This window comes from Neolamprologus multifasciatus, chromosome 16 (genome assembly GCF_963576455.1).
Source record: "Neolamprologus multifasciatus chromosome 16, fNeoMul1.2, whole genome shotgun sequence".
NCBI classification, from domain to species: domain Eukaryota; kingdom Metazoa; phylum Chordata; class Actinopteri; order Cichliformes; family Cichlidae; genus Neolamprologus; species Neolamprologus multifasciatus.
Window position 1 is genome coordinate 13,364,871 of NC_140454.1, and position 27,007 is coordinate 13,391,877.

General features: G+C 41.6%; 4 protein-coding genes across 6 annotated transcripts in view; all 4 read left to right on the forward strand.

Moving 5' to 3' along the window:
* Nucleotides 1–870: 870 nt before the first annotated feature.
* slain1a (SLAIN family member 1a) lies at nt 871–12,913 on the forward strand. 2 transcript variants are annotated; one of them, XM_085134503.1, is made up of 9 exons: nt 871–1,439; nt 2,752–2,888; nt 6,068–6,184; nt 7,710–7,820; nt 8,017–8,166; nt 10,532–10,879; nt 11,646–11,834; nt 11,977–12,319; nt 12,778–12,913. In XM_085134503.1, exons 1-9 carry the CDS (start codon nt 1,009–1,011, stop codon nt 12,851–12,853), a joined length of 1,902 nt encoding a protein of 633 aa, XP_084990629.1. In that variant the 5' UTR covers nt 871–1,008; the 3' UTR covers nt 12,854–12,913. The 2 variants fall into 2 exon arrangements, with proteins under 2 accessions (XP_084990629.1, XP_084990630.1); XM_085134504.1 differs by lacking the exon at nt 11,646–11,834 and having other exon boundaries at nt 872–1,439.
* A 1,498-nt stretch (nt 12,914–14,411) lies between these two features.
* LOC146500413 (uncharacterized) lies at nt 14,412–15,560 on the forward strand. The gene is made up of 3 exons (XM_085134519.1): nt 14,412–14,551; nt 14,664–14,827; nt 15,158–15,560. The coding sequence occupies exons 1-3, from the start codon at nt 14,531–14,533 to the stop codon at nt 15,390–15,392; spliced, it is 420 nt and encodes a 139-aa protein (XP_084990645.1). The 5' UTR covers nt 14,412–14,530; the 3' UTR covers nt 15,393–15,560.
* A 917-nt stretch (nt 15,561–16,477) lies between these two features.
* kbtbd7 (kelch repeat and BTB (POZ) domain containing 7) lies at nt 16,478–22,173 on the forward strand. The gene has a single exon (XM_085134505.1). The coding sequence runs from the start codon at nt 17,297–17,299 to the stop codon at nt 19,166–19,168; it is 1,872 nt and encodes a 623-aa protein (XP_084990631.1). The 5' UTR covers nt 16,478–17,296; the 3' UTR covers nt 19,169–22,173.
* Nucleotides 22,174–25,081: 2,908 nt separating this feature from the next.
* The window catches only part of LOC146500415 (ras-related protein Rab-33B), a 2,665-nt gene continuing 739 nt past the window's right edge, over nt 25,082–27,007 (forward strand). The window contains exons 1-2 of one of the 2 annotated variants that reach the window (XM_085134675.1): nt 25,082–25,396; nt 26,598–27,007. The exon at nt 26,598–27,007 is cut by the window's right edge and continues 739 nt beyond it. In XM_085134675.1, the coding sequence (XP_084990801.1) occupies nt 25,139–25,396; nt 26,598–27,007 (668 nt within the window). In that variant the 5' untranslated portion in view covers nt 25,082–25,138. Of the gene's footprint in view, nt 25,397–26,591 lie in introns of both variants that reach the window. The other variant, XM_085134674.1, reaches the window with a different exon arrangement.

Genomic DNA, 27,007 nt, shown 5'->3' on the forward strand with positions numbered 1-27,007 from the left:
AAAAAAAACTGAGACTCATCAACCCAGGCAACATTTTTCAAATCACTATGGTGCATTTTTGGTGAGTGTGTGCACCCTTTAGGTTCATCACGTTGTATTTTTCAGAGATGCTCTTCTGCATACTTTGGGTGTAACGATTGTTTATTTCAGTGACTGCCTTCTTATCAGCTCAAAGCAATCCGGTTATGTTCCTCTGACCCTCTGACATAAACAAGGCTTTTTGACCCACACACGTTTTGCTCACTTCCACCTTTTTCTGTAAACACTAGAGATTGTTGTGTGGGAAAATCCCTGTAGATCAGCAGTTTGTCTGACACCAACAACCACGCCAAATTTAAAGTCACTTAAATCTCCTTTCCTTTCCAATTTCATGCTATGTTGCAACTTCAGCAGGTTGTCTTGACCATGTCTGCATGCTTAAATGTACCTGCAAACATAACTGCATTAACAAGCAGCGAAACGGGAGTACATATTGAAGTGGTTGCCATTGCTGTAGCTACTTTTTTGTTCTTTTTTAAAAATAGATGTCTGCGTGGTCCTCTGTTGTACTAATCAAATGACACTATTCCTGGATTATTTACTGTAATGTCAGCTTACTTTGTCAATTAGTCAGGGTCGGGACTATTTTTAAATGTCCCCCACAGTTGTACTGGGCTACTTATATTGTTTGTTTGTGGGGGGTGGGTTTAGCTTTGTTTTTGTTTTTTTGTTTGTGTGCAAGACCGAAAGTGTAGCTTGAGAATAACATTCAGGCTATCCGCTCTGTGTGTGCCTATAATAAATACTTCCTCAGCAGTGGTGCGATGGGAGTTGAACTCCAAGCTGCTGACCAATCAGATGGAGCCTGTGCAGTCATCCCAGCAGCAGCAGCATCATCAGTGTGTATCTGTGAGAGTGTGTGTAGCAGCTTAAAGGGGGGAATCTGGACACCCTCTCTGAATAGAAGAGGACCCTCTGCAGGCAGGCCGTGCTTTATTTTTCCGCCCATCTCAATGTGTTTTTTACCAAATGGAAGCAGAGGTGTTGAACCCCCAGATGATGGCAGACGTCAATGGCAACAATAAAATTACCAGCGCGGAGCTCGAGGTGCTCAAGCTGCAAGAACTGGTGCGAAAATTGGAGAAGCAAAACGAACAATTGCGGACTCGAGCGAACGCTGTAAACAATTGCTCCATCGGCCCTCATCTTCAGACCTCGTTGTCGTGTCTGCACGGGGGTACGGCGTGCGCGAGCGACAGCTTTTCTGTTAAATATGACGTTTCAAGTGTCCCCGCACCTCGAAGCTCAGCGGAGGAACCTTTCGCCTATTTTCAGCCGAGCTCGGCGTCTCCTGATGCCGCTGTGGAGGACAGCGGCGCCGCTGGAGACACGACTGTTTTGGATGAGGTTGAGATTTTGGACCTCAACGTCGTGCTCCCCGTCTTAGAGCCTGATAGCTGGTAACTGCTCTGTTTATGTCTACCAGTTCATCACATGCCTTGTTTGAATTTACAGTGAAAGTCAGTTCCCCGCTCTGTTGGTCTGACCCTAATACATGCTTCATGGGCCACATGACAGTGAACCAGACATCATTTTGAGGCAGTGTATGTCATGTATCGTATGTATTGATTGCATCTGTTTTGGTGGAACAGACTTACAGACTCTGGCAAATAGAGTGATTCTTACACGAGGAGCAAAACAATAAAAAACAGATCTGACACAAGCTTTGGGCATCCCAGCATGCACTGTGCGTGCAGCATAGGTATCTATTCAGAGTAGGCAGCGCTGGATGAAATTAGAAACAATGACCCCCTTCAGCCTCTAATCAAACAGCTCGGCTTTGTGTGTTGTGTTCAGCCATAGGCTGAACTACTTTGAAGCACAGGCTGTAGACTAGACTAAGGTATCTGACTGCTGAACCGTTTCCAGCTTTATGTATCTGGTGTGACGATGTGGAAAATGTAGCACACAGCTGAATGCAGTGCTGATGAGATACAGTTCAGCCGCTGTGCTGGTATAGCTTTACTACATTTAACACAATTACCCCTCCACCCCGAAGTCAGTGTAATGCTGTGGCCTAGTTTCTGGAGGGGAAAAAGCCCAGTTCTGTCTGGCAAGTTTTCTTTTAGCTTCAGTCTGGGAACCTAGTATCCTAGGATTTACAGGCACACACACAGTGACAAACGTGGAATTTCTTGGGATTTATTTAATTTCTTTTCTGGCTGACGATAAATGTAAATTAAATTATTTTCACTCATGGTAGAGGATGAGGTGAGATGGAGGCAGAAGATGTGCTGTGGTGATCCGTAAAGAAAGAAGAAGAAGAGATTTGCTGATAAATAGGTTGATAATTTCATGTACAACATGAAAATAAATTCCATCTAATTGATCATTGACTAAATTTCACAACAGAAAAGATAACATTGCCATTTGCAAGTCTATGTATTTGGTCCGTCCATTTTCCGCTGCAGTTCCAGGTCTGGGTCCCAGAGATTCTTCCCATGTTGTAGAAACTTTTAGGGCATTTGGATTGTATAAAAATCACACAGCCACAGTGGTTTTATTTCACTGGGTAATAGCAGCTGAGGGCTGTAAAACACACTCTTTGAGATCTTGAGCTGCTATTTATTTTCTTTGCTCTCTAGCAACTATTTTTTGATTGCACTGCAAATACACAGCAGCCCTGAGTTAATTTATCATCTGTATTTTGTGAAGAACATGGGCTGCCTGTAAAGGTGACAGGATCTAACTGTTTTTTGCTGCATTTTCCAGGCTGTATGTGAGTCCCAAAGCTAAGCTGCATGGCCACAGTTTCCTCAGCCCTCTCCAGTGGTGCAGGCAGGTACTGGACCACCCAGGGCCTGAGGTGGAGCTCGCTAAAATGACCCTCTGTCACAGACTGGACCAAGGTACAGTGTACTTAGCCCCAGGATTAACGGTCTTCATCTGTGGCCACATCTGCCTCGCTGGCTGCTGAAATGTGATCATAAGCTGAAAAACACTTCACACAAAATGTTTCCATGTGCAGCAGAATTTCTTCTGCAGCGTGTGAACCGTGGGAGGTTTTCACTGCACAGAGCTCACTGGCTCCAACATTTCACTCGCTCTCTCTTTAAAGTTGTGAGTTTTACTTCACCCTGTGTTCCCAGTGAGTGGTTATTTTTGGAGTAGAGAGGACTCACGTGTACACATCTCAGGCTGTACTTAAGATCCACTAAAGATGAAGATATTTATACATGAATTAAAGAAAGATCACCTTGGAAGAGCTTGATGTGTGTTCATGAAAGGCTAAACCCTGTGTTCACTGCAAAATAATGCAGAAATAATTATAAAGCTTTCATTAAGTTATCATCATTGCACCATCTGAACCTCTAATAACAGCCTGATTTTACTGGATTTTATGAAAAAAGTATATTTTAAGTGATGGAATTTTTACATTTTAAATTTAAATACAGATTATAAATAAAAAATAAAGTATAAAGTGTAGCCTGCGAAAATAAATTATTAAAAAAACATATTTGATATACATTTTGAGAGACTTATATGTCACCTAATTACCTATTTTCATGAGTAACTCATAACTCATAGTTTTCACATACAACATTATGAGAGTTAAGCATGAAAATATTACAAATATTGTGCTGTATGAGATTTCATAATGGACGATCCAGTCTGGATCTGATTTTATCTTTTCCTTTATCTGTTATATGATCATAACAGTTTGATTATTGTGATTATCTAGAATCGATAAATCTGTTATTATTGTAGCTACTTAGTCTTTGAATCAAATGTTATTTCCGTAGTGACAGTAACTATTAAAACATAGACTATTGATATTATATTAAAAGCATGTATATTAATAACAATAAGCCCACGAGCACATTAACAGCCTTTCAGTTTTGGCCTGTGCTGGTCTATATGCTTTATGGCTGATCAAAGTAAGATGACTACAGCCTTAAATTTTCTTTCTCCATAGCTTCTTCTGGGAAAAAACATTCCCATAAAACACATGCTGATTTTAACTCTATCACTTACATATATGTTGTACAGCTGTTGTCACTTTCTTGAATGAAGAACTAGTATCACAGGTATGTCTGCAGTTTGCGGCCGGCCTGATTGAATCACTGCAGTTTCATACTGATTCTGAGTTTTTGCCAAATCTATGAAAACCTGCCAGATCTTCTCTGCCAACAGCAAACAGCTCATTCTGCTTTTGACTCTTGTTTCGTGTTGTTTGTTGGATTGGATGATTGAAGTCTGAAGAAACAAGACATACTGACAGCTTAACAATGTATTCATTTAACAAACAGGGGCCTTTGTAGCATGTATAGGAAACATACACGGCCACAAAAGCCTTCCACCTCCTCCTCACATGCTGGTCACCAGCTTTTCACAAGCGCAACCTACATACTCAGCTGTGCTGCTCAACACACAAATGCATTTTTCTTGCAAATATGGCAGCATTTAAGGGGAAATAAACAGAAGCATTGTTACAACAAAGAAATAGTCGACCAAACTTCCTTAGTTTTTGTGCTAAATGTATATGTTAATACTGTTTTAGCAAAGTCATTGAAACAAAAGTAGTTTAAGGATTAGATGGTTGAAACCCAACTTAGTTACCAACAATATTACTGCTGAGAATGACGGTGCATTTTATCCACCATTGCTTTCATTTTAACACGGTCTCTGTCGTTATCCTCACAGTTTTTGTTTTACTAACAGCTGCATAACCTTTACTAATGGCAGACCAAAGCAAAGTCTTTGCATGCTATATTATCCTTTTCTCTAAGCATGTTTCCACTAAGTGGGGCAAGGGGTTTATTGAGGTTTCAGAAATGATAATGGGACATATGTACGAGCTAACCTAAATCCAAAATCATTACGGCTCATATACTTGCGTGCTATCAAATATATATTTGCTGCTGGACCCAGTTTCAGATCTGGTGCTTTATAGTTTCTGCTCTCATGCATGGGGATATGGTTACCATAGAAACATGCTTACATTAAATGGGTTGTTGAGAGATTTGCTCAGCACTCCCTGCACCAAGAGCCTGTTTAAGAGACTTGTACTTTCAAAGCTCATACTTTCCACTCTATATGCTGCTCACCTGCGTGCTTTGACTTTAATATCCGAAAATTTTTCCTGTGATGGAATATTTTCATATTAATTGTGGGTGGTCTCCACACTGTGACCTGATAATGCATATTTGTTAGTGTCTGTGTTGATGTTTTTTGGTGTGTGTTTGTGCCGTTGACGGTTCTCTTCGTCCTTTAAAGCTGTATTCGGGGAAGGCTGGCTCTCGTCCTCGGGGTCATGAATACATCCTTGTATTTGAGAGCCAGCAGCCATTGTTGGTGCAACTGGCTGTGAATGCTAGTTTCATCCAACGGAGTTTGAGCTTATTTGTGTCAGGAGTGCCGAACGCTCCACTTTGTCAGGTGTAACCCTCTCAGACTACCAATCAGACACACTGAATGCACGTTATGTAACCAAGCTGAATTTACTCACTGCTAGTTGGCATTAATTAACGAGAATAATAGTATCATCCTCTAAAAGTGTACCCTGTAGCTAGGGTTTTTTATATTGCAACTAATTGCTTTAATGGCTATTTATCAGCAATTAATAGATATGACAGCAAACAATCTGGTAACCAAAACCCAAATGCTCTTAGTTGCCATTAATAAAGTGCATGTTATTGTAGTGTTGAACCATAAAATGAATAAAGTAGTGAAAATCACATTTAAGGACTATAAATGAACCGTGTACACCAAAAAAACTAGTTCATAGTAAATCTAATTCTGATTTTGGGAATGGGTTGTAGCCTACATGCACAATCCCTGCTTATCCTGAGACCTAGCCAAAAAATAACTGCGGTTTAGCCCAATAAGCCGCAGTGGTAAGCTAAACCTCGTCTTACTGTATGAGCCTCTTCTGTCCGAGCTCAGACATTTGCAAGGTCAGTACTGATCTGCTAGAAGCAGATTAACATTTGGCCAGAGTGTCTTAAAATATATAACCCATGTACTGTTTGTGCTACATGCTAAAGCAATCAGACTAACATTCCCTTCCCTGCAATCCTGTCTCTAGCAAAGCGGTGGCGAGGAGTGTCCTCCGTTCGTCCGTATAGCTGCATAGAGGGGCTCTCCACCCTCAGCTGCCCCATCCTGCCTTACACTAAACCTGCTGCACTAACCGAGTCCTCAGGTAACACCAATACACGTCTGATTCCTGCTAACCACAAAACAGACACTCTTACATCTGGTAGGCTTAGTGGGTGTGAGTCAGTATGTACCTACAAACTGAAATCACTAAACAGACTAATTTGTTAAATGGTAAGTTTCACTATTTTCTATTCTACTATTTCTACTATTTTCACTATTATTTTTGGGGGGGCTGGGGGGTTATTACGTTTCTTATCATCTTATTTGTAAGCATGCTGTCAGTGTTGGTCTGTGGATGGAAATGAAAGTTTGTTGGTTGGTTCCCCGATTTGGCCCAAACTGAAATCTCTCAAAAACTGTTGATTTGATGATCTTCTACAGACAAATATGAATCCTAATGGGTTTGCACATTCACACACATACATAGCCACTCCACTTGGTCTTTAACTTGCAATATAAAGTGCCTCAAGGTGACTGTGATTTGGCCCTTATAAATAAAGATGCTTGGAAGTGATTTAAACAATGGTACAGTCATACTAGATGAAACAGTCTTTGGAGACTGTGGCACGATCAAAGTGTACAAAAACTTGTGATCTCATTGTTTTTGAAATGGAGACGAGGACCACGTCTGCAATTAGTTGAATTTAACCAGAACACAACAAGCGGAAACAAGTCCTCTATTGCAAAGTGACACCTTGCAGGCAACCTGTCTCAGACTGCCATCCTGCAGTCTGAGACAGGTTGCCTCCCACCAGACCTTTGCAGTTGACATTCCTCTGGTTGCCCAGAAGTTGAGGGAGCTGCATGCTCTATGCATCTAGGGCCAATCCATTGGTTGAAAGCAAAATTATCAGTGCAATCACCAGGTAATTGGATGTTGCCATCCAGGTTTTACTCTAGTGTGAGTGGGCGATAATGAAACATTAAAGAAAACAGTTTTCTTTTTTTAAAATTAATTAATTAAAATTAATTGAAGCACACTAACACAGTGATACCTTGATGGTAATGTTTAATATTGCTTCTCTTTAAATTGGGCAACTTTTGCAAGGCAACTCAAACCTGCGTCTCTAACCCTTTGAAAACAAAATCTAACAACATCACAAAAAACGCAAATAAAAATAATTCACATAATGCAAAAACTAAAATTTTGCATTGGCAACATTCAAAGCCTTTTAGCCTTTAGGGCACAATAATCGTCATTCCTCGTATTAAAACCCTTTCCGCTGACCTTATAGTTGTTGTCTCATGTTGCATCCAAAAGTAATAACAACATAGAGCCAAAAGCATCTGTTGCTTCCAAAATGCTTTTGGAACTTGCTACATAACCCAGATTCTTAAACAACCTGCTCCTTGGAGTTTACAATCAGATTACACCAAACTGCAGGGAGGAGATTACAAGGTCATACCCTCAAACAGATGGAGGCGAGCACTTTCAGACTCCACCAGAAGACAGCTCCTTCAGCTCGTTCATCTGTGTTCTACATTAACACAAACAGCAGAGTGCAGGTTAGGCTAGTCATCAGTGATTGAATTTCTTCTCTCTCGTGCTGTGATTTTCTCCTTTGAAGCTCCGTTGCCGTCATCTTGTCAGTCCTATCTCCAGCCGAGTCTCCCTCTCAGGGCCAGCTGCAGCCTCGCTGACAGAACACCCACCTTCCTGTCAAACTCCACTCTCCACAGTAAGAAATCACCCGCAACACATCTCCTCTGCCGTGTCATTAATTTCTGCAGTTTCATCAGGTGTGAGTTACCATCCATCTGTGACAGTTATGTACACATAAATTTCACAACTCAGAGACAGGGTCAGAGAAATGCTTTGAAAGTGAATGTTGGGATGTTGACATGCATGTTTTTGTTTTGTTTTGTTTTTTTTAGACGCAGGCCGTCGGCACGTGGCGATTACCCCTCAGTCTTCCCTGGACAGCGAGGTGGGTGTGTCAGAGCTGGAAGATGACTCGATCTCCATGAGCTACAAACTGCAGGACATGACAGATGTGGAGGTCATGGCACGACTTCAGGAGGAGAGTGAGTAGACTGTTTAGATGTTTCATACAAAATGTGAGGGAAAATATGAGAAATTTGAGGAAACCCTGAGGTCGTGATGGGTTGGAATGGTATTGTCAGATTGTGTGTGTTTTGTCCACTTTATATTCCGACGTAGAAATGTGGTGGTTTGAATTATGGCTTACGCAAAGGACAGCAGCTGCTTGCAGAGGCACTTTGCTAGGCTTTGTAGAACTGTTACAGCAAATAATTGAATGAATTAGAAAAGCAAAATCTAGGAAACTGTTAATGTTTCTAGACTGCTCCTCTTAATTTCTTCTCATCTCTGCTAATAAAAATGATATAAGCAGAATGTTTTTCGAGGCATTTGAAGCAGGGAGCCATCGCAGCCAAAATGTTTACCAATGTGTTAGAAAGCGTGGGCTACAGTCAAGTAAAGGAAGGCAAGAAGTACGGCACCCGACTCATAGCGCACTCCTACGCAGAGCTGCCTCTACGCCTGTGCATCACAGGACTGGAAAACAGCTCTGCACAAGTGCCCGGAACTGTGTGAAACTGGAAGATCCCTGAACAAAACATCACAGTCACATCACAATAACCAACATATAAGTTACTTAGTGATGGAGGAAAGGAAGGTAACTTGGTCAACTTGAGTAAAATACTGTGCATTTAACTTGTTTGAGTTTTGGCTTAAATGATTGGTATGAACTAACCGCACATATATAGAATGTAGTCAGAATATATGGATGAATGAAATCTTTATTTTGAACATTTAAGTATCAAATATTAATAACTGAAAGAAACTCACATAAGAACAAAATAAAAGACAACTATTATACTATTGTGATGAAACCCCATTGACTGAAATCCCCCAAATATCTACCATTTCCTGTTCACTTCCTTTCCCCCTTTTTAATTTATCATATATTTGTGTTCCTGATTATATAGCCTAATATTTACATATGCACTAGCTATAAATACATATACATATCTAAACACAGTCTCTTTCTACATGAATATATACATATTCATGCTGTGATCAATGATTATATATCTGCACCTATCTAAAAACATAGTTTTTTATATACAATTACCCATAATAATTTTACAATGCAGCCATTATATCACCCTGCAGTCAGAATATCCAGTCAGTGTCACAATATAGAATTTAATATTTAACACATTGCTTCATCCACATAATGCTTTATATTTTTATAACCCTCCTTCTCTTCTAAAATATAAAATATTAAGTAAGGCAGTTTGTTTACAAAATAAACATTTATTATTTGCATCTAGATGGCAGACGTGGTCTGAAAAGTCTGCAGAGAAACCTGAAAACTTGATTGTGGAAAAGTGTGACATTTTGAAAGGGAAACATGTAGAAACACTGCTCATAGTAAACTGATTAACTGACCCTTTGCCAAAGCAGTATGTGCCAATGCTGTCCTTTTACGAGAGTGAAAACACAGTTGGAGTTCATGTCATCCAAACATAAGAGAATATCTGAGACGTATGAATCAAGTCTTTCGGTTTTGATTGGACACCAGCAGGTACAGTGATATGTGGCATGGAGCTGCAAATCACTCTTGCCTCAGCATAAACAGTCCTTAATCAGACACCAACTGTCACACTGAAGTTCTTCTCTACGTACCTGCAGCCACTACACTATACACTACAGCAGGGGTCCCCAATCCCAGTCCACGAGGGCCGGTGTCCCTGCAGGTTTTAGATGTGTCCTTGATCCATCACAGCTGATTTAAATGGATAAATTACCTTCTCATCATGTGTTGAAGTTCTCCAGAGGCCTGGTAATGAGCTAATCATTTGATTCAGGTGTGTTGACCCAGGGTGAGATCTAAAACCTGCAGGGACACCGGCCCCCGTGGACTGGGATTGGGGACCCCTGCACTACAGACTATTAACTGTCATTGCTAATAAGAACCACCTTCAGAGTGTTCATAAGAAATATTTAGTCCTTAAAGTCCTTTTACAACAAATGTATCCACATACTGTCTATTAAATTCACTGTTCCCTCTTCATGACAAAAATAATTTTTGCGTTCGTTTGACAGCCACTCTGGTTGTAAACAGTAATGCACTGCCTTGTGGAGAGACTGGAAAAGATTACTGTGCAACATTGCCAATAAATGGCTGACACTAACATAAATGTTTGACCTTTACGAAGTTGAAAGGAAGTGATATTTTGATGCGCTTGTGTGCTATTAAATTATGCAGGACATTTCAGAATAAACTTCTCTATATCAGTCTGGTCTGCCGATTCAGTAAGTGAATAATGAATGAGGGGCGCCTCCAGAAGGAAATGTATCCTATACCACATAGTGTTCGTGCTTTCCTCGGACAAATGCATTGATTTGTCGCCCCCGTAGGCCTCCGACAAGACTACGCCTCTACCTCAGCCACAGCCACAGCCACGGCCACGGGCAGCCGTCGCAGCTCCAGCTTCTCCTTGCACACCCTCAGGCGCAGTCAGATGGATCTCGAGGAGGAGGACGAGGAGGACGAGGGTTACGACCAGCTCCCACCTCCCCAGCCTCGACTGTTCCGCACAGGCTCTATGCAGCGGGGCAGCCTGCCCCACTCTCACACCTTCTCCAGTTTCAGAGACTGCAGACGCAGCTCAGCCACCCATCAGTTTTCACTCAGTGGACACTCCCAGTACTCTGGACCCTCTAGCCTGATCACAGAGACACAAACAGTATACACAAATAGCACAGGTGAGTGACCTGATCTGATCTGGGAACATGTCTGATAGATGACTGTTAAAAACTCAGGGATCAGTCAGTATCTTTGGACTTCCAGTAGACCACACTTCTTGTTCTATCAGCATGTCAATCTTTATAAATGCTGAAGAGATTTTAAAATCTGATAAATGTTAATCAGGTAATAGCTGATTAAATCTTGAAACAGTGTTTCAAGATTGCATTTCAGCAAATGCAATCATTTTGCTCTTCACAAACTGTTTATCTGCATGCAACCAAGGCCCGCTCAGATGTAATTAGACTAAAAGAGGAATGCAAACAGAAAGCTATTAAAGCACAGTTGTCCCTTCTCTACAGATTGCGTGTCTTTATATGCAGATATCAGTCTATAGAGATAACTGCATGACTGATTAATCGTTTTAGTCTAAGACAGATACTGCTGTTACTTTAAGGAGTAAGTATTAGACTTTCCCCCTCTTTAAAGTCCTAAGTTCAATTAAGTCAGTATAGTTAAAATAATAGTGCAACATTTTGAGTGGACCACACGAAAAGATTCATTCATTAATGGATATGACGTGTCATTCTGCTTACATTTAAAGTGTAAAACTAAGATGTGTTTCTACAGGAGAAAATGCTATGTATTAAATATTTGCTAAAAGCGCTTACTTTCATATTCACCAAAATGTCCCCTAAAAAATCCTAAAACTTTGAAAAGCCAAAAAAAAAAATGCTAACTGGACACCTGCAATACCTGATCAGCTTCGTTGATGTTGTTGCATAGACAAGCTGCGAAGAAGCATGCCCAACCTGATCAGAGCTCCCAGCATGCCTAGTGTCCCCAGCATTCCATGCCTGGCTTCCCCTGTCAACCCACCCTCCCACGGTCCCTCCTCTTTGCCAACGATGCCCTCCCTCCGGAACAGCCAGAGCTTTGACTCATCGAGTGGGCTTGCACGACTTCAATCCTCCAGTAAGACGCCTGTTTTTATGTGTGCGATGATCAAAGAAAGGAAAAAAATCACTTTTGTAAACTGTTGACACTCAGCCTAATGATGACAACTTAAAATCTAGGGATTGCAGTATGACACTTTTGCTTCATAATATTCCTTCAGTTCCTTCCCCAGGCCAGCTCAGTCAGCGAGTCCAGAGTGTCGGGAGTTTCCCTACAACAGCACGACACACTCTAAAAGCCACAGCCTACGTAAGCCCCACAGTCCAGCAGGGACCCACCTCCACCTCTCTGTCCACCTCTGCCAGTCTGAACTCCATCTCCAGCAGTGCCGCGCTGCTTCAACCCCTCAAACCCAGCAGCAGCATTAGTTTGCTGCCACAGGCCCTCAAACCCACCAGCACCAACCAGTCAGCTGTCCCCCGCAGTTCCCTCCCTCGGCCAGCCTCCTTCATAGGAACAAGTGGCGTTCCACGTCCCAGTAAAATCACCCAACCCACGCGCAGGTAAGCACACATATGCTAACTCCTTTGGGTTTAAAGGAGAACTACACCAACATGAGTACTGACGAGCATGTGCAAAAAGGCACTTGATAACTTCAAATGTAGACCTGATGAGAAGGTTATCTCAGGGCATCACCAGAGGTGGTAAAATTCATCCTCTGATGACAGTAAAAGAATAATTTTCTGAGCCATGAATTGGTTAATCAATTGAAGTATATGATGACAAACCTGGTCAGACTATTAGTGTTTTCAGCATGTGGGTGAGTGGTATTGTAGCAATCTTTAGGTGTGGCATCGGTGGACCAATGGTAGAATTCTCACCTACCACACTGGATTCATAGGTCTGATTCCTGAAACTTTTAAAAGAAACAGACAAGATTCTTTGTGGGATGATGGATCTTTTTATTTATCTTTGATTAACTTATATGCTTATATAATGTTGGGTTTTTTTCTGTCTGCAGTTTGCTTACTCCTCCAAAGAGCCTGGCTGCTCTGAGTGCCCTGAGGGACGGCAGCTGGAAAGATGGCTGCTACTGAACCCAAATAAGCTGAAATTTGAGAGGTGCACAGGGTATCGCTGTGTAGGCACCAGCTGATTTAAAATGTCTCTTTCAGCAGGTCTCTAGACTTGGGCTGCGACCTGTGAGAGTGACAGATATCATGAATATAAGCACTACTCCTTGCTGAAGGACAAAGTGAGGACTGTTAAGCGTACAGGTCCAGCAGGCTGGATCTTAACCTTGACTTGACACACCATGAAACAACCAGGCAATACTCTGATAATCAGCTGTTAAATGTGAAACAGATCCTCTCTGATATGTGTTTCTTGGTTTGTCGTTGTTAATTCTTGCATTGAGCAGAATAAACGTCTCTCTCCAAGAGAAAGCTTAGAAAAATATATCCCATGCTTTTGTACATGCTTTTAATGATTTCATATGATTAGTTTCGGAAGTACTATTTTTTTCAGGCTGTGGTGTCAGATATGAAGTTGAACCTGAAGTTGGAATTTTGTTACTTCCCGTGCCTGTAAAAAAAAAAAAGTGAAAAAAAAGATGAAGTAATGTAATTTATGTTCGTTATACTTATTGGCTGGACCTTGCAGCACTTTGGATCAGAATTCTGATTAACACATTCAGTATTAGATCCATTAATGACCTTGTACACACTTTATCTTTTGTTTAGTTTCTTTTTATTTAATGTTTACATTCAATTCCGAAATGTTCTTTGATAAGCGTAACTGCTGCAGTGATATTGCACAAGGAGCCCTCATGCTTTTAATGGATGGCAAGAAATTAAAGAGGAAGTGAATTTTTAAAGTGAATAAAAGCATTTCAAAACGTTTTTTCCTTCTTCTTCATTAAAATTTTTGTAAAGAATCGAGGGGGAAAATAGGTAAATTGCAAAAGGGGAAAGGGATTGCAGCCAGGGATGAGCTGCGGAAACCCTACCAGGAGCATGTTGCCCACGAAGGCATAACTATAGGCTCTCTAGGACACACAAACGCCTCAATTCTTTTTGTTTTTATGTCTGAACGCCTCCAGTTGTTTTGAGCATCTCCCACTAGTACGAGATGCCTGAGCAGACCAAGGAAATTATGTCTCCTGACTGGTTTGGGAACAGGTGGCTGGGGACTTAGACTTCTGCCCCCCATGACCTGGCCATCGAAAAGTTGCAAAGGGATGGATGAATGGGGAGTTGTAGCTCTACTTACTGCAGTTCAAACTCTATGCCTTCTTTAACTCAGATGTGACTCAGCTTAAAAGCATTTGGAGTAATGGTGGTCTAAGGGTGAAACCATATTCCTGTATTCTTCCCTAGTAAAAATATAATACTAAACCAAGTTCAGTCCTATATTCCTTCAAGTGTAAAGTATATCTGAATGCTAATATCGCTGATATTATGGAAGCTACTGCTCAAAAAATAAATGTAGAATTCAGTTTTAGCACATTACAGTTAGGGAGTTTTGAGGTTTTGGAAGATTCACTGTGGCAGCTGTTAGTGTCACAAGGTGGTCACAAAGTGACTAATGTTTAACAAGTGACTATGTTGATTTTAAATCTCCAGAGTAACACTCAAACACGCTCTACTTTAACATACTGTACCTCAGGGAAGGTGACTAAAATCTCTTATCTTTTATCTTTTGCGCAAAATCATTAAACCAGACCTGAATACAGATATTGAGTGCCCAGTGCTGACCTTTTGGAGTTTTTGATAATGCCCAACAAAGCCCAGGAGGTATGTCTAATCTGCTTTCATCTGCACTTTTGCACAGATCATTTAAACTAGATCATTTTTCTCAATGGAATCCCCCCCCCCCCCCCTTTTTTTTTTTTTTTTTTGCTTACAGGATGCTGTGATCAATCTAAAGACGCTGCAGGAGATTTCCAGGCAGCTTGGTTTTGAGTGGACAGTTTTGGCATATGAGCTTGGCTTCAACAGAACTGAGATAGGACGCTTCCACGCCAGCTCTACAGAGAAGAGTGTCCAGGCCAAGGCCATGCTGGAAAGCTGGTAAAGTCTGTGTGTATACTTTTGAAAGTATCGTGTGCTTTGTTTAGAAACTGGTGTTTCTAAATCAAAAGGCAACATCCGATTATCTTAGCAGTGTTTAGTCCATTTTTATACGTCATCTGAAATCATTGTAGTCTTAAGAAATTGAAATAGATGCCCAGCAATCTCATGTGAGAAATTTAAATAACTTATTTGTGTTTTACCATGGTCACTTGGGCTCTCTAGACACTCTGTCACTTTTATACAGTTCTTTTTTTTTGGCTTTTTATACATCAGTGAATTTCTCTTCTTCCCATGAAATACTTTTTAGAGGTCCCTCTTTATTCACAGGTACGAGAAGTCATGGGACAAGCCAAATAAGACCAAGCTGCTGCAAGACGGACTGGAACGAGCTGGAAGACGGGACCTGGCTGAGAGACTGCATTGCCTTCACTGGGGTCACCAGAAACTGAGTCAAAGGGTGGAGCTTCCCTCTGCCTTCCCCTTCCTCATCACAGTCCACAGGACAATCGACAACCGAGACGCACTACGTAAAATCAACGACCTAAGTCGTAGATTCACTTAAACCTGGGTGAAAACGCAAGTAGTTGTGGCTATGTCTGTAATTTGTGTTCTACATGTGCATATGTGATACTGCAAAGAAGCAAACGGACTCAGAGTCAATTAACCAGCAAATCATGATATATGCTACTTTTTGTAGTGCAAGAAATTAAAGCTTTGCAATAAGGATAAAGGCTGTCTTTGGAATCCTTTGATTTTAAAAAAGTTTATTTATTGTAATTGATGTACAAATGACAAAGGTCAAGACAGTTTATGTGGATCAACTGTGTATATATGTTGTTATAGTTGGCTACAAAGAGCACAGGTGTAAATGGAAAAGTCTGCAGTAAGGTATGGCTGATGGGACCATTTTAAGGAGAGATAATTATTGGTGGATATGCATAATGCATTTCAACAAACATCTGACCATAAAGGGCCAATATGCACATGTGGCTGTATGATGCATATACTGAACCGCAGTGCAAGGGACATGATTTTTTAATAATGGTATGAATCCATATATTTCATATTTTTTATGCATAGTGTCTGGCTGTCACATAAACCACAGAGAAGAAGCTCTAATGTGTTACAGCAAATCAAATAAATAGCCCATGCCAGACTATGAGACTTCAGTGTTAATCATAAATGGGGTTTGGGGCGTTATTAAGCGTTAAATTAAAATATTATAGTTTTATAGTGGCAATATGTGCTGGACAACTATCTAACTGAGAGCAGGGACTCATAAAACACATTTATTGATTCACGCTGAGAGTTGGATGAAAGGATGACACCACAGATGATGATACCGCCTTCACCTCAGCTTAATAATCTATTATCTATTTTTATTATTTAGTTTACTAAACTTAGTTTATTATTATCTGAGGACAAAATGTAAAATTTGACTGTAAAAGGATTACATTAATAATTTTGCTTAAAGGCAGTAAGGACTGAGACCACGTGAGCAATTAGAAATAATACATAAGGATTAATTGAAAATATGGTAATGATATAAAATGAAATAACACAATTACATAAAAATACAAATAAACATATAAGAAATATAGATATATTAAGATTATTACAAAAATAGTATTAGTTTCTAAAAAAATAAATAAATAACACAATTATATAAAAATACAAGTAAACACACAAGACATAGAGGTCTATTGTTTAATTTCCAGAATTATCCGCTATAGCAAAGGGGAAAGTAGTGGGAGGAACCATATTATGTTCCAATCAATCAAATTCAGTTGACCCAGTTGCACAAACCAATCAGAGGGCACTCTTTTTTAAGCAAGGTTGTATGAGTGCGCAACGAGCCAGTGTGGAAGTTAATCAAAGAAACCTTCAAAATAAGATTTTTTTTTAAATTTTTTATTTAAAATACAAATTTGCGTATTTTAAAATGAGATTCGTGGACAAAGTAGAATACTAAAATCCACCCAGAGCGTATAGCACTGTTTAAAAAGAGGAAATAAAACAACGCGCGATATCTATACGTACAACTGTACTTTATTGTGGAAGTTCTTCTCGGAATATGTAGCTCAAATCCTGGCCGTGTTGACGTTTGTGCCAGCTGCTACACTCAAAACAGAAAACAGCAATGAGGAGGAATTTAGTGAAAATGAACGTTATCGGTAAAGCAGCTCCTTGGAAGTGGTGTGCGGGTCTTTTTCTACTTTGACCGTGACATTATGCTCATTTACAGGCCGACAGCTGCCGGATTTCAGACATCCCGGCGACCGTTCAGCTGTTAAGTCGCTGTTGCATTTATCCACACTGCTTATGTTTGATTTTCCCGTGTAAACGGACGTGTCATTATCAGCGCTCGGGGAACTTGGCGTTACCGACCATGTTTACCGCATCACACGGTGCTTTTTGAAACACTGGCCGACGTGAAATAGCTAACTGATCGCTTAAGTTGCAGCAATGGCCTCGGCGCTGAGTTGCTTCAGTGGTCCCGAGGTGCTGGAGGACGCCAATCACGCTCGGGGTTTGATGGACGGGTTGAAGTTGCTTTACGATTGCCGGCTGCTCGGGGACGTTACTATCGGAGTTGAGTGGGAAGAGGAGTCTTTGGAGCACAGCGGCAACCCCACCAGAGGTGCCATCGACCAACTTTTCTTCTGCAGCCGCAACGTCCTGGCAGCTGCTAGCCCCTACTTCAAAAGCATGTTCACCGGTGGGTTAAACGAGAGCGTGCAGGAAACTGTGGTCATCCGCGGGGTCGATCCTGAGTCTATGTCCGTCATCATCGATTACTGCTACACGGGCAGGGTGACCATCACGGAGAGTAACGTGCAGAGGCTGTATGCAGCGGCCAACATGCTCCAGCTGGAGTACATCAGGGAAGCTTGCTCCAGTTTCATGACAAGGAGACTGGACTTGTCTAACTGTGTAGGGGTACTGAAATTTGCTGACACCTATGATAACCCCGAGCTGAAGGAGAATGCGCAAGCTTTCATTGCCAGGAATTTCGGCCTGGTGTGTAATGGGGGGGATCTTTGCGAGCTGGACCTGAAGCAGCTGAAGGAGTTGCTGTCTCTGGACACCCTGGATGTGGATTGTGAGAAGAAGGTGTGCTCGGCTGCTCTGCAGTGGATCGAGGCGAACGCAGCACAGAAAAAAGAGGATGCGCTGCAAGCGCTAAAGTGTGTCCGCTGGAACTTGTTCACTGAGAAGGACAAGTGTTACCTGGAGAGCCTCATGGCAAGGCCTTTCATTGAGAAATACCTGGCATCATTTTTTAACAAGTCCCCTGAGGACAGCTGTGTCATGTCTGCTACTCTGGATGTGCCAAAACACAGAATAGGTGTGAGCGCAAAAGAGATGATCCTCTTCTTTGGCCTACCTAATGACAACATAATGTGCTGCGACCCATACTCGGAGGACCTGTACTTCATGGCCCCTCCTTTAGAGGATCTCAGCAGTCAGGATTACAAACGCTCCACCATGGAGTCCTTAATCGCCTGTGCCACCCCCGAAAACAACTTGTACTTGGCATCCCACCTCTCGAAACACTTCTGGCTTTACAACCCTGTGCTCAACAGCTGGCAGGAGTTGGCAGAGAGGCCACTGGGCAGAATACATTCTGGAATGGGCTACCTCAACGGGCACGTGTACCTTCTGGGAGGAAGAAACCCGGTGACGGATGCCAGACTGAAGGAGGTGGAGTGTTACAGCGTCCAGAGGAACCAGTGGACGTTTGTGGCTCCTCTGCCTCATTCTCTGGGTAAAATGCAGGTGGTAGCCCTACATGACCACTTGTACGTGGTGAACAAAAGGCGAATGCTTTGCTACGATCCCAAGAGGAACCGCTGGCGCCACTGTGGGTCACTGAGGCGAGACAAGCTTCACAAGGCCTGCGTGTTCCAGGACCAGATCGTCTGTGTGTGCGACATCCCTGTGGTGAAAGCCTACAGCCCCACTAGGGGTGAGTGGAAGAGGCTCGGCGACATTCCCATCGACAGCCGAGCTCTAAATTATCAGGTGATCCAACACAACGGCAAGCTGCTTCTCCTCACTCAGACTTTACTGCAGCACAACAAGAACAGAGTCCTCATCCACGAGTACGACCCGGCCAGGGACACGTGGAAGAATATCATGGCGGTGTACGTGTCCACGCTGGGGCCCGTATGTGTTTCAACGCGCGTTTACCCAGCGTGTCTTAGCTCTGCCCACAGCTTCTCCACAGAGGAGGACGATGACAGTGGCTCCAGTGCAGACTGGGATTTTGACGGGCTGACAGACGCAGATTCAGACTCTGGCAGCTCTAGCTCATTCTCTGATGAGAACTGGTAGTGAAGTGTGTTGCAGTGTCAAAATTAATTAAATTATTGGGTTTTTACAGGTTGGTTTTGTCTAACGGGGACCATTGAAGTATTTATTCAGTGTTAAAACAGTCAGGAGAAGCACAGGTTGTTAAAAAAATATATTTTTGTACGTCTGATCAGTAATGTTAATATTGGGACATATAAAACCAGATAAAATGTTTACTGTGCCTCTTTCACAGCATTTCTGCTGGGCAAATACAGGGGTTACTAATTGGGAATAATTGCAATTCTTTGCAATAATTGCTGGAACTGAGCCTTCACTTAACGCTGTTACTTCCAACCTTGCTTTTCCTGGTTCAAAAATGTCTGAGAATCTGTGGGACTACACTTGATCCATGTGGAAACAGAGTGGTAGTGAAAATGGATTAGCAGTAGTGCTTTGCGTCTTTTGCGTGCCACACCTAAAGGTTTGACATGGATGCCACATCTGTAATGCTTTCGTCACATGCTTCCTGAGGACCTTCTCTCCTAGCTCGTAGAGCCTGTGAGAGATTTGTCCACGCCAAACTCGAGCTGAGATATTTGAGTGATGTCACTTGACAAAGCTGTACCAGAGAGCTACAGAAGAACCTAAAGCTGTACGAATGTGCCCACTTGTACTCCTGAGTGGAGAGCCGCTGTTAAGCTTTAACATTATGTTACATGAGCCTTTTCTCTTTAGAGTGAATAAATGAGCATGCAAGCTTAAGATCAGTGTGAAATCATGGCTTGAGTGTTTGTCATATCAGACATCTCAAGTGCCTCTTGTTTATGACTATGAAAGAACTGTGCTTTAAAATTTATGGTCCTTTTTATGTAGTTGATGCACATAGCGACATCACACACACACAGGCGGTGCTCCAAAAACTGCTGTGTGAAGTCTAGGAGCCAATGTACTGTATGCGCTCTCAGGTTTAGCCCATTTGCCATGACAGAGGTTCCTTTTTAGATGTAGTGCGATCACAATGTTTTGGTGACAAATAATTTTGTTTGAAATCACAGAGTGTATGTGTGTGTTTTCTTATCTATACTTTATTTTTAATGTGTGTGTTGCAACAGTTTTTTTTGGGGGGAGGGGTTTTGAGTATTGCTTGGGTGTGATGATTTATCTGCTTGCCAGAAGACTGCAGAGAAGCCATTGTCCCAGACAAGCAACCCCTACGCTATTTGCACTTACTGAGATAAATGGTGGAGATAAAATATTACATATCCTCATCAGCAGAATGCTGGATCACACAAAATAATGACCATACAGTTGAATCAGCACCTCTGAAAACACTGAAGAGTATAATCATGAGTGACTCTTAGTCAGGGGTTTTTATCAAGCAGTTTTGGGAGTAAAGGGGGACGAACTGTGGGTAATGACATGCAGCGAAGGCGTGGTAGAAATGGAGCTGCTGGTTCCAGAGCTGGGTTTACAAAATAAACTGGTAAATGAGTGGAGTCCCGGCTGTCTCTCTGATGAATAATGAAGTTTCTTGAAGTAGATGGGGTGCTTGGCTGTGGATTATAAAGCTGTTTTTGGTAAATGTGTCAAATAAACATCAGTGTATGCTGCAGAGCTACAAGTGTGTGTAGTGCTGAGTTTTACAGAAGTCATATTTATTGCCACTGCATGGTGAAACTGGAAGGTTCGGGTTCTGAAGAGTGGTCTTGTGAGTACTGTGAGTTTAATATGGTGCAAAACAAACATAGTTCAAAAAGGTTCTAATTCTAGGAGGATTGAGTTTTAATAGAAAAATGTGTCATTAATGAAAGTATTGGTAATACTTTTTTCTTTTTTATGAGACATTCATGATGTGTTGACTGATTGAATTGCTACAGAAAAGCAGAATGATTTTTTTTTTTTTTTAAAAAGAAAATCTTATGTTTGTATTTATTTGAGACTGGCTCTGTTTAATGGATTTTCATTGTTAGATGTTCTCTTTGTTTCTTTTTTGTAAGTTGTACAAATTTGTATGAGGTTAATATATTTGTGCTCTTGGAGGATACCTACTGAAGTGTTTGTGGTTGAGTGATTATGTCTGTATGTAAATAAGTATAATAGCATACATGATTTTAAAAATAAAAATTTATAGATTTAAAAAAACTTTTCTGAAATATTTTGTACTGACTGTGTGGGAGACTTGATCCACCCCTCATTTCTTTTTTCCAAGCAGTTAGACTTTCTAGTCTTTTTGTGTGTGTGTTTTTTTCTAAGAAATAGCGGAGGGTGGGTTGTTGCTGTTCCTTGAAGGCAAATCTACGGTGGCCCTGAGAGGCCAAACGGACTGCAACTTCAGAAAACACTTGCAAAAAGAAAAATGCTGCAAAAAGAAAAACACTTGCAAAAAGAAAAATGCTGCAAAAAGAAAAACGCTGCAAAAAGAAAAATGCTGCAAAAAGAAAAACGCTGCAAAAGCACACAAAGCACAACGGAATTAGGAAAAAAGACAACGGAAATGTTTCTGGGGAGACAATAACCGGACAGACCAGTTGCACGAACCAAAACATGTATGTATGGCTGTATCCCAATTCAGGGTCTGCAGCCTTAAAGGCTGCATTTTAAGGCCGATTACGTCACTGCGACGCGACGAAGGCTGTCCCAATTCGAAGGCTGCTCGAAATGCGGCCCTCAAATGCGTCCTTCATTTCCCTGAATTTTAAGGACGTGGCGGTGTAGACTTCGTGGCCCAACATATCCCAGAATGCATAGCGCGGCGGTGGGTGTGGATAATTTTGCCGAAAAAAACGGAGGATGAGGGGCGCCCGAAGAGTAAACTTTAAGTAAGTACTGAATATCATGTCACTTATTTATGTGCAAATGTTTAATAACGAAGAACATTAAAACATTACTGTTGGCCACGTGTCGGCAAAGTTATGTGACATTAGTGATGTTTGTACTAACTTGGTTTTACAGCCTTTACTTTAAAATATACGCCGTTCAATAGCTGACCTTAATCTTACAGAGAATGATCAAAGCTCATGTAGAAACAAACAAACAAATGAACAAAAGATTTTCTCCTTCATTTCTGTCAAACAAAGGTGTATGAAACGTTTCCAGCTGTTAGTATCATGGTTGCTAGGCAACCTGGGCAGCACAACGGAGGCTACACCGTCCCATTGCACTTCCGGCCTTAGCGGTCTTTAAGTACGCGGCCCTTGAGGATCGTTAAGGCTGCGTACTTTAAGGCTGCAGACCCTGAATAGGCTGTATCCCAATTCTGAAGCAGTCCTTCACAAACAGGGAACAGTCTGTCTATTCTCTCCATCTGTCAGCTGCTGCTGGCTCTTCCTCCTCCTCTTCCTCACACACTGCTGAGTTTGTCCTGGTAGATCATTGGGGGTGCAAAGCCTCACAGATGATGTGCAGTAGTGGGTCCCTCAGTCTGTCCTCACTCTGGACACTTGCAGTTGTCACACATGGAAATCAAATGTGTGATAAGCTGCAGGATTCAAACACAAGTGTAACTTATAAATACATGTTTATACTTTTATTACACAATCAGAGAGAAAGAAACAGAGAGAGAGTGCAGGACAGACAGATAGGTGACAGTCTCAGGTGTATACACTAATACAAAACAGCACAAGAGAAGGAGGATTTAGTGTTTGTGTTATTACGAGTGCTAAACAAGAAGAGTTCCCAGATGGTACAGTGGACACGTGTGTGACTCCTGTGATTAAAGCATCTTTCTTTCAGCTTAACGAGTGAACCATCAGCTCGTTCAAACACACGTTAAAGTCCATTTGGCTCGACACCACCGAACAAAGGCAGCAATATAACTTAGCTAACATTAACAGTGCAGTGAATCCTGCTTGTGCTGTGATATTCAGGACTGCAAACCGAGCAGCATCACTGACTTTCAGCTTGTTGTGTTTGTGGATATATGACTGACTTTAATTATCCACAAAATCATCACATTCTCTGTAAGATTAAGGTCAACTATCGAACGGCGTATATTTTAAAGTAAAGGCTTTAAAACAAAGTAAACGCTGAAAGTACAAACATCGCTAATGTCACATAACTTTGCCGGCATGTGGCCAACAGTAATGTTTTAATGTTCTTCATTATTAAACATTTGCACATAAATAAGTGACATAATATTCAGAACTTACTTTTGAAAGTTTACTCTTTGGCCGCTCCGCTTCCACTTCTTTGAAGTTTCACCCAGTCCCAGTGCACTTGTTTTCTGTGTCCCAATTCAGGGTCCGCACGCTTGAAGTACGCATTTTAAGTGCGATTACGTCACCGCCACGCGACGACGGCTGTCCCAATTCGAAGTGTACTTCAAATGCATGCTCCAAATGCGCCGTCGATTTCCCCAAATATCAAGTGTGGTCCAGTGCACGCTTCGTGGTCCCATATATCCCACAATTCATAGCGCGGCGGTGGGTGTGGATAATTTTGCTGCAAAATACGGCAGAAGGGAGCGGCCGAACTGTCAAAGGTAAGTACTGAATATGACGTCACTTATTTATGTGCGAATGTTTAATAACGAAGAACATGTTATGTGACATTAGTGATGTGACATTAGTGATCGTACTTTCAGCGTTAACTTGGTTGTATATATATATATATATATATATATATATATATATATATATCATAATAATCTGACAATACTATAATATTGGCCATATTATATTTACACTACCACAGTGACATGATTTTAGTCTCGTGACCAACATTAGCTAATTGTTATTTACTAACTAATCTTGAAATAACTGTTCAGTACAGAAATGAAGCCCAGCAATCATGTTTTTACAGTCCCGTGGTCTCAGCCTCGGATACTCAACTAACCACAGTGATGTCATGACAAAAATGAATGACCAACAAAACATTTTTCTCCTTCATTTCTGTCACACAAAGCTGTATGTAACGTTTCTCACGGTTAGTATCATGGTTGCGAGGCAACCTGAACAGCGCGACAAAGGCTAGACCGTCCCATTTCACAAGCCTCTCACTTCCGCACTTCTCGTACTTCAATGTGCGGTCTCTTAATTGGGACACAGCCGTTAGCATGTTTTGGTTCGTGCAACTGGTCCGTCCGGTTATTGTCTCCCCAGAAACATTTTTTTGCAGCATTTTTTCTTTTTGCAGCGTTTTTCTTTTTTCAGCATTTTTCTTTTTGCAGCGTTTTTTTTTTTTTGCAGCGTTTTTTTTTTTTTGCAGCATTTTTCTTTTTGCAGCATTTTTCTTTTTGCAGCATTTTTCTTTTTGCAAGTGTTTTTCGTTTTGCAGCATTTTTCTTTTTGCAAGTGTTTTCTGAAGTTGCAGTCCGTTTGGCCTCTCAGGGCCACCATACAAATCGGAGAGATTGGCTGCCATGAGGTCATTCTCAAGGAAGGGAAACAGAAAAAATTGACACAACCGTGCTGTCATTTTTGTGTATGGTCAAATTACATAAAACCTGAACTGAAAATCGGTGTCTTGCGAAGTGATGGATCCAAATTTGACATTTTCACTCAAGTCATAAATATTTACAGAGGAGATTGGGAGAGAGGTATGACAGTGAGCATCTACATGCATCTCCAAAACACAGTGGAGGCGCTAAACTAGGGCTCTACTTCAGCCAGCGGGGTTGGGGGTCTAGTCAAAACTGATGAAAGTAATTATGACTGCAGTAAAGCACCATCAGATTTTTTATTGGAAAGTATCTGACTGGCAACAGTCTAATTTTTCATTACAACTTCAAGATAAGTAAATACTGACTTTCAGACTTGATAGAATTGAATTCGTGTTTTTTTGGGGGTTTTTTTTTTGTTTGTTTGTTTTACCACTTATTCAATTCAAAATAGGATACAACCTATTTTGTAACACAATTCATCAAATTCTTGTAACACAAGGATTTGATGAATTGCTTGTATTCTGCACGTAGCCTACAGCAACATTTAAGTACATAGGTTCAAAGGTACTCTCCTTTGGAGTCTCGCGATATTTCAGAGCTGTAGCCCCGTCCAGACCGCGAGAAGATGAGCAATGGCAATAGAAAACAAACCTGGGGAGGAATTTGACACAATTTTCAGTCGAAACGACTCCCTGGAGCTCTCCTCTCACCACGAATACGACACTACACACGCTCGGATTTTCAAGATAATAGTAATAGGAGACTCAAATGTGGGGAAGACGTGTTTGACCTACCGGTTCTGCGGGGGCACTTTCCTGAAAAACCCTGAGGCAACTATCGGGGTCGATTTCAGAGAGAGGACGCTGGAGCTGGACGGAGAGAGTATCAAGGTGAGAAGTCCTACATTTAAGAAAGGCACACGGCAGATACCTGTTAACGTCCACCGTTTTTTTTTTTTGTTTTTTTTGTCTATGTTCGGTTTATAGGTCAGCTCACAGAGCCTGACCTGGAGTTTGTTTTCAGCCTGTAGGCATGTGATGGAGCTTACTTTGACCAGTTGTTAAAATGAAGGCTTTGTCACCCCTATGAGGCCATTGTCATTGTTCACAAGAAAGGGCATAACGACACTTGGTGTAAAGCCAGTTCATAGTCATTTCTGTTCTTCCACATATAAGTGTTTATTTTCATTCTATGCCTGCTTATAGTCCTCATTTGCCTGGAGATTTCCCCCCTTTTTACGAGCTTCCAGTCAAAGTGAAACAGATCATGCCTCAGTCTGATGAAGTGATCCAGATGCAACACAATAACAGGTCACCCAAGTAGATTTTTAATAGTTTTTCCTGCAAATTTAAACCCATTTTTTGGAGGCGCTGTCAAAAAAAGGTCTATTTTGGAGCACTTTCCACAGCAGACAATTGGACTCATCACAGTGGGAACATGCAGTCTATGATAATGACACTAACGTTAGCTCTGTCTGTCGGTGTTTCAGTAAACCATGACAGTGAGTGAGTAAAAGGCAGTGAGCCAGGATGCACATTACCCGAATGCCGATAAAAAGAATTCAGCCATCTCTGGTTTAATAATTTAAACCTCAGGTTCTCCTTCTGTAAGATGCCCAAGTGTCTGCTGCAAAAATGTCCTAACTATCCTAACTTAACCAACATTTTTTTGAGCAAGTGCAGAAATCCAGGAGTTGTTTGAGTCTGTGGTGATAATGTATGGCTTATTCTGCTGTGCAGTATCCTTCCATTGCTTCCCTGAAGCTGCTAAAACTTTGTTTTGAAAAAATAATCAAGATGCATCATGCTGAATCATTAAGGAAAAAAAACAGTATTTAACTCTGCAAAAATAGAGATGTATATTTACACACACACACACACACACACACATAAAGCATATGTAAGCACTTCTTAGTAGGAACAAATGTTGAAGGTTGGAGCTGAGCAGCATAAACAAAATAGGGAAGCTGGAATGACGCATTGCTGCCTCCTATTGAACTGGCTGGCAAAAGCACAAATATAAAATAACACTGGCCATATGCTTTAAATAGGACTCTGTGACATCAATTTGTTTCTGCTGTGCTAGTTACAGATTTGGGACACAGCAGGTCAGGAGCGCTTCAGGAAGAGCATGGTGGAGCACTACTACCGCAGCGTCCACGCTGTCATCTTTGTGTACGACGTGACCAGCCTTTCTTCCTTCGAGAGCATCCCCGAGTGGATTCAGGAGTGTAGCCGGCACTCCGTGGGGCCCCTTGTGCCCCGCATCATGGTAGGAAACAAGTGTGACCTGAGGGACCGCCGGGAGGTTCCCACATCAGCCGCACAGTGTCTTGCTGACAGCTACAACTTCCCGCTGTTTGAGACTTCAGCCAAGGACCCGTCTGAAAAGGAAAACGTGGATGCTATCTTTCTGACTTTAGCTTACAGGCTGAAGAGCCACAAACCCCTGAGACTAAAGCAACCCAGTGAGAGCAATTTGAGGCAAATGTGGAACCAGAG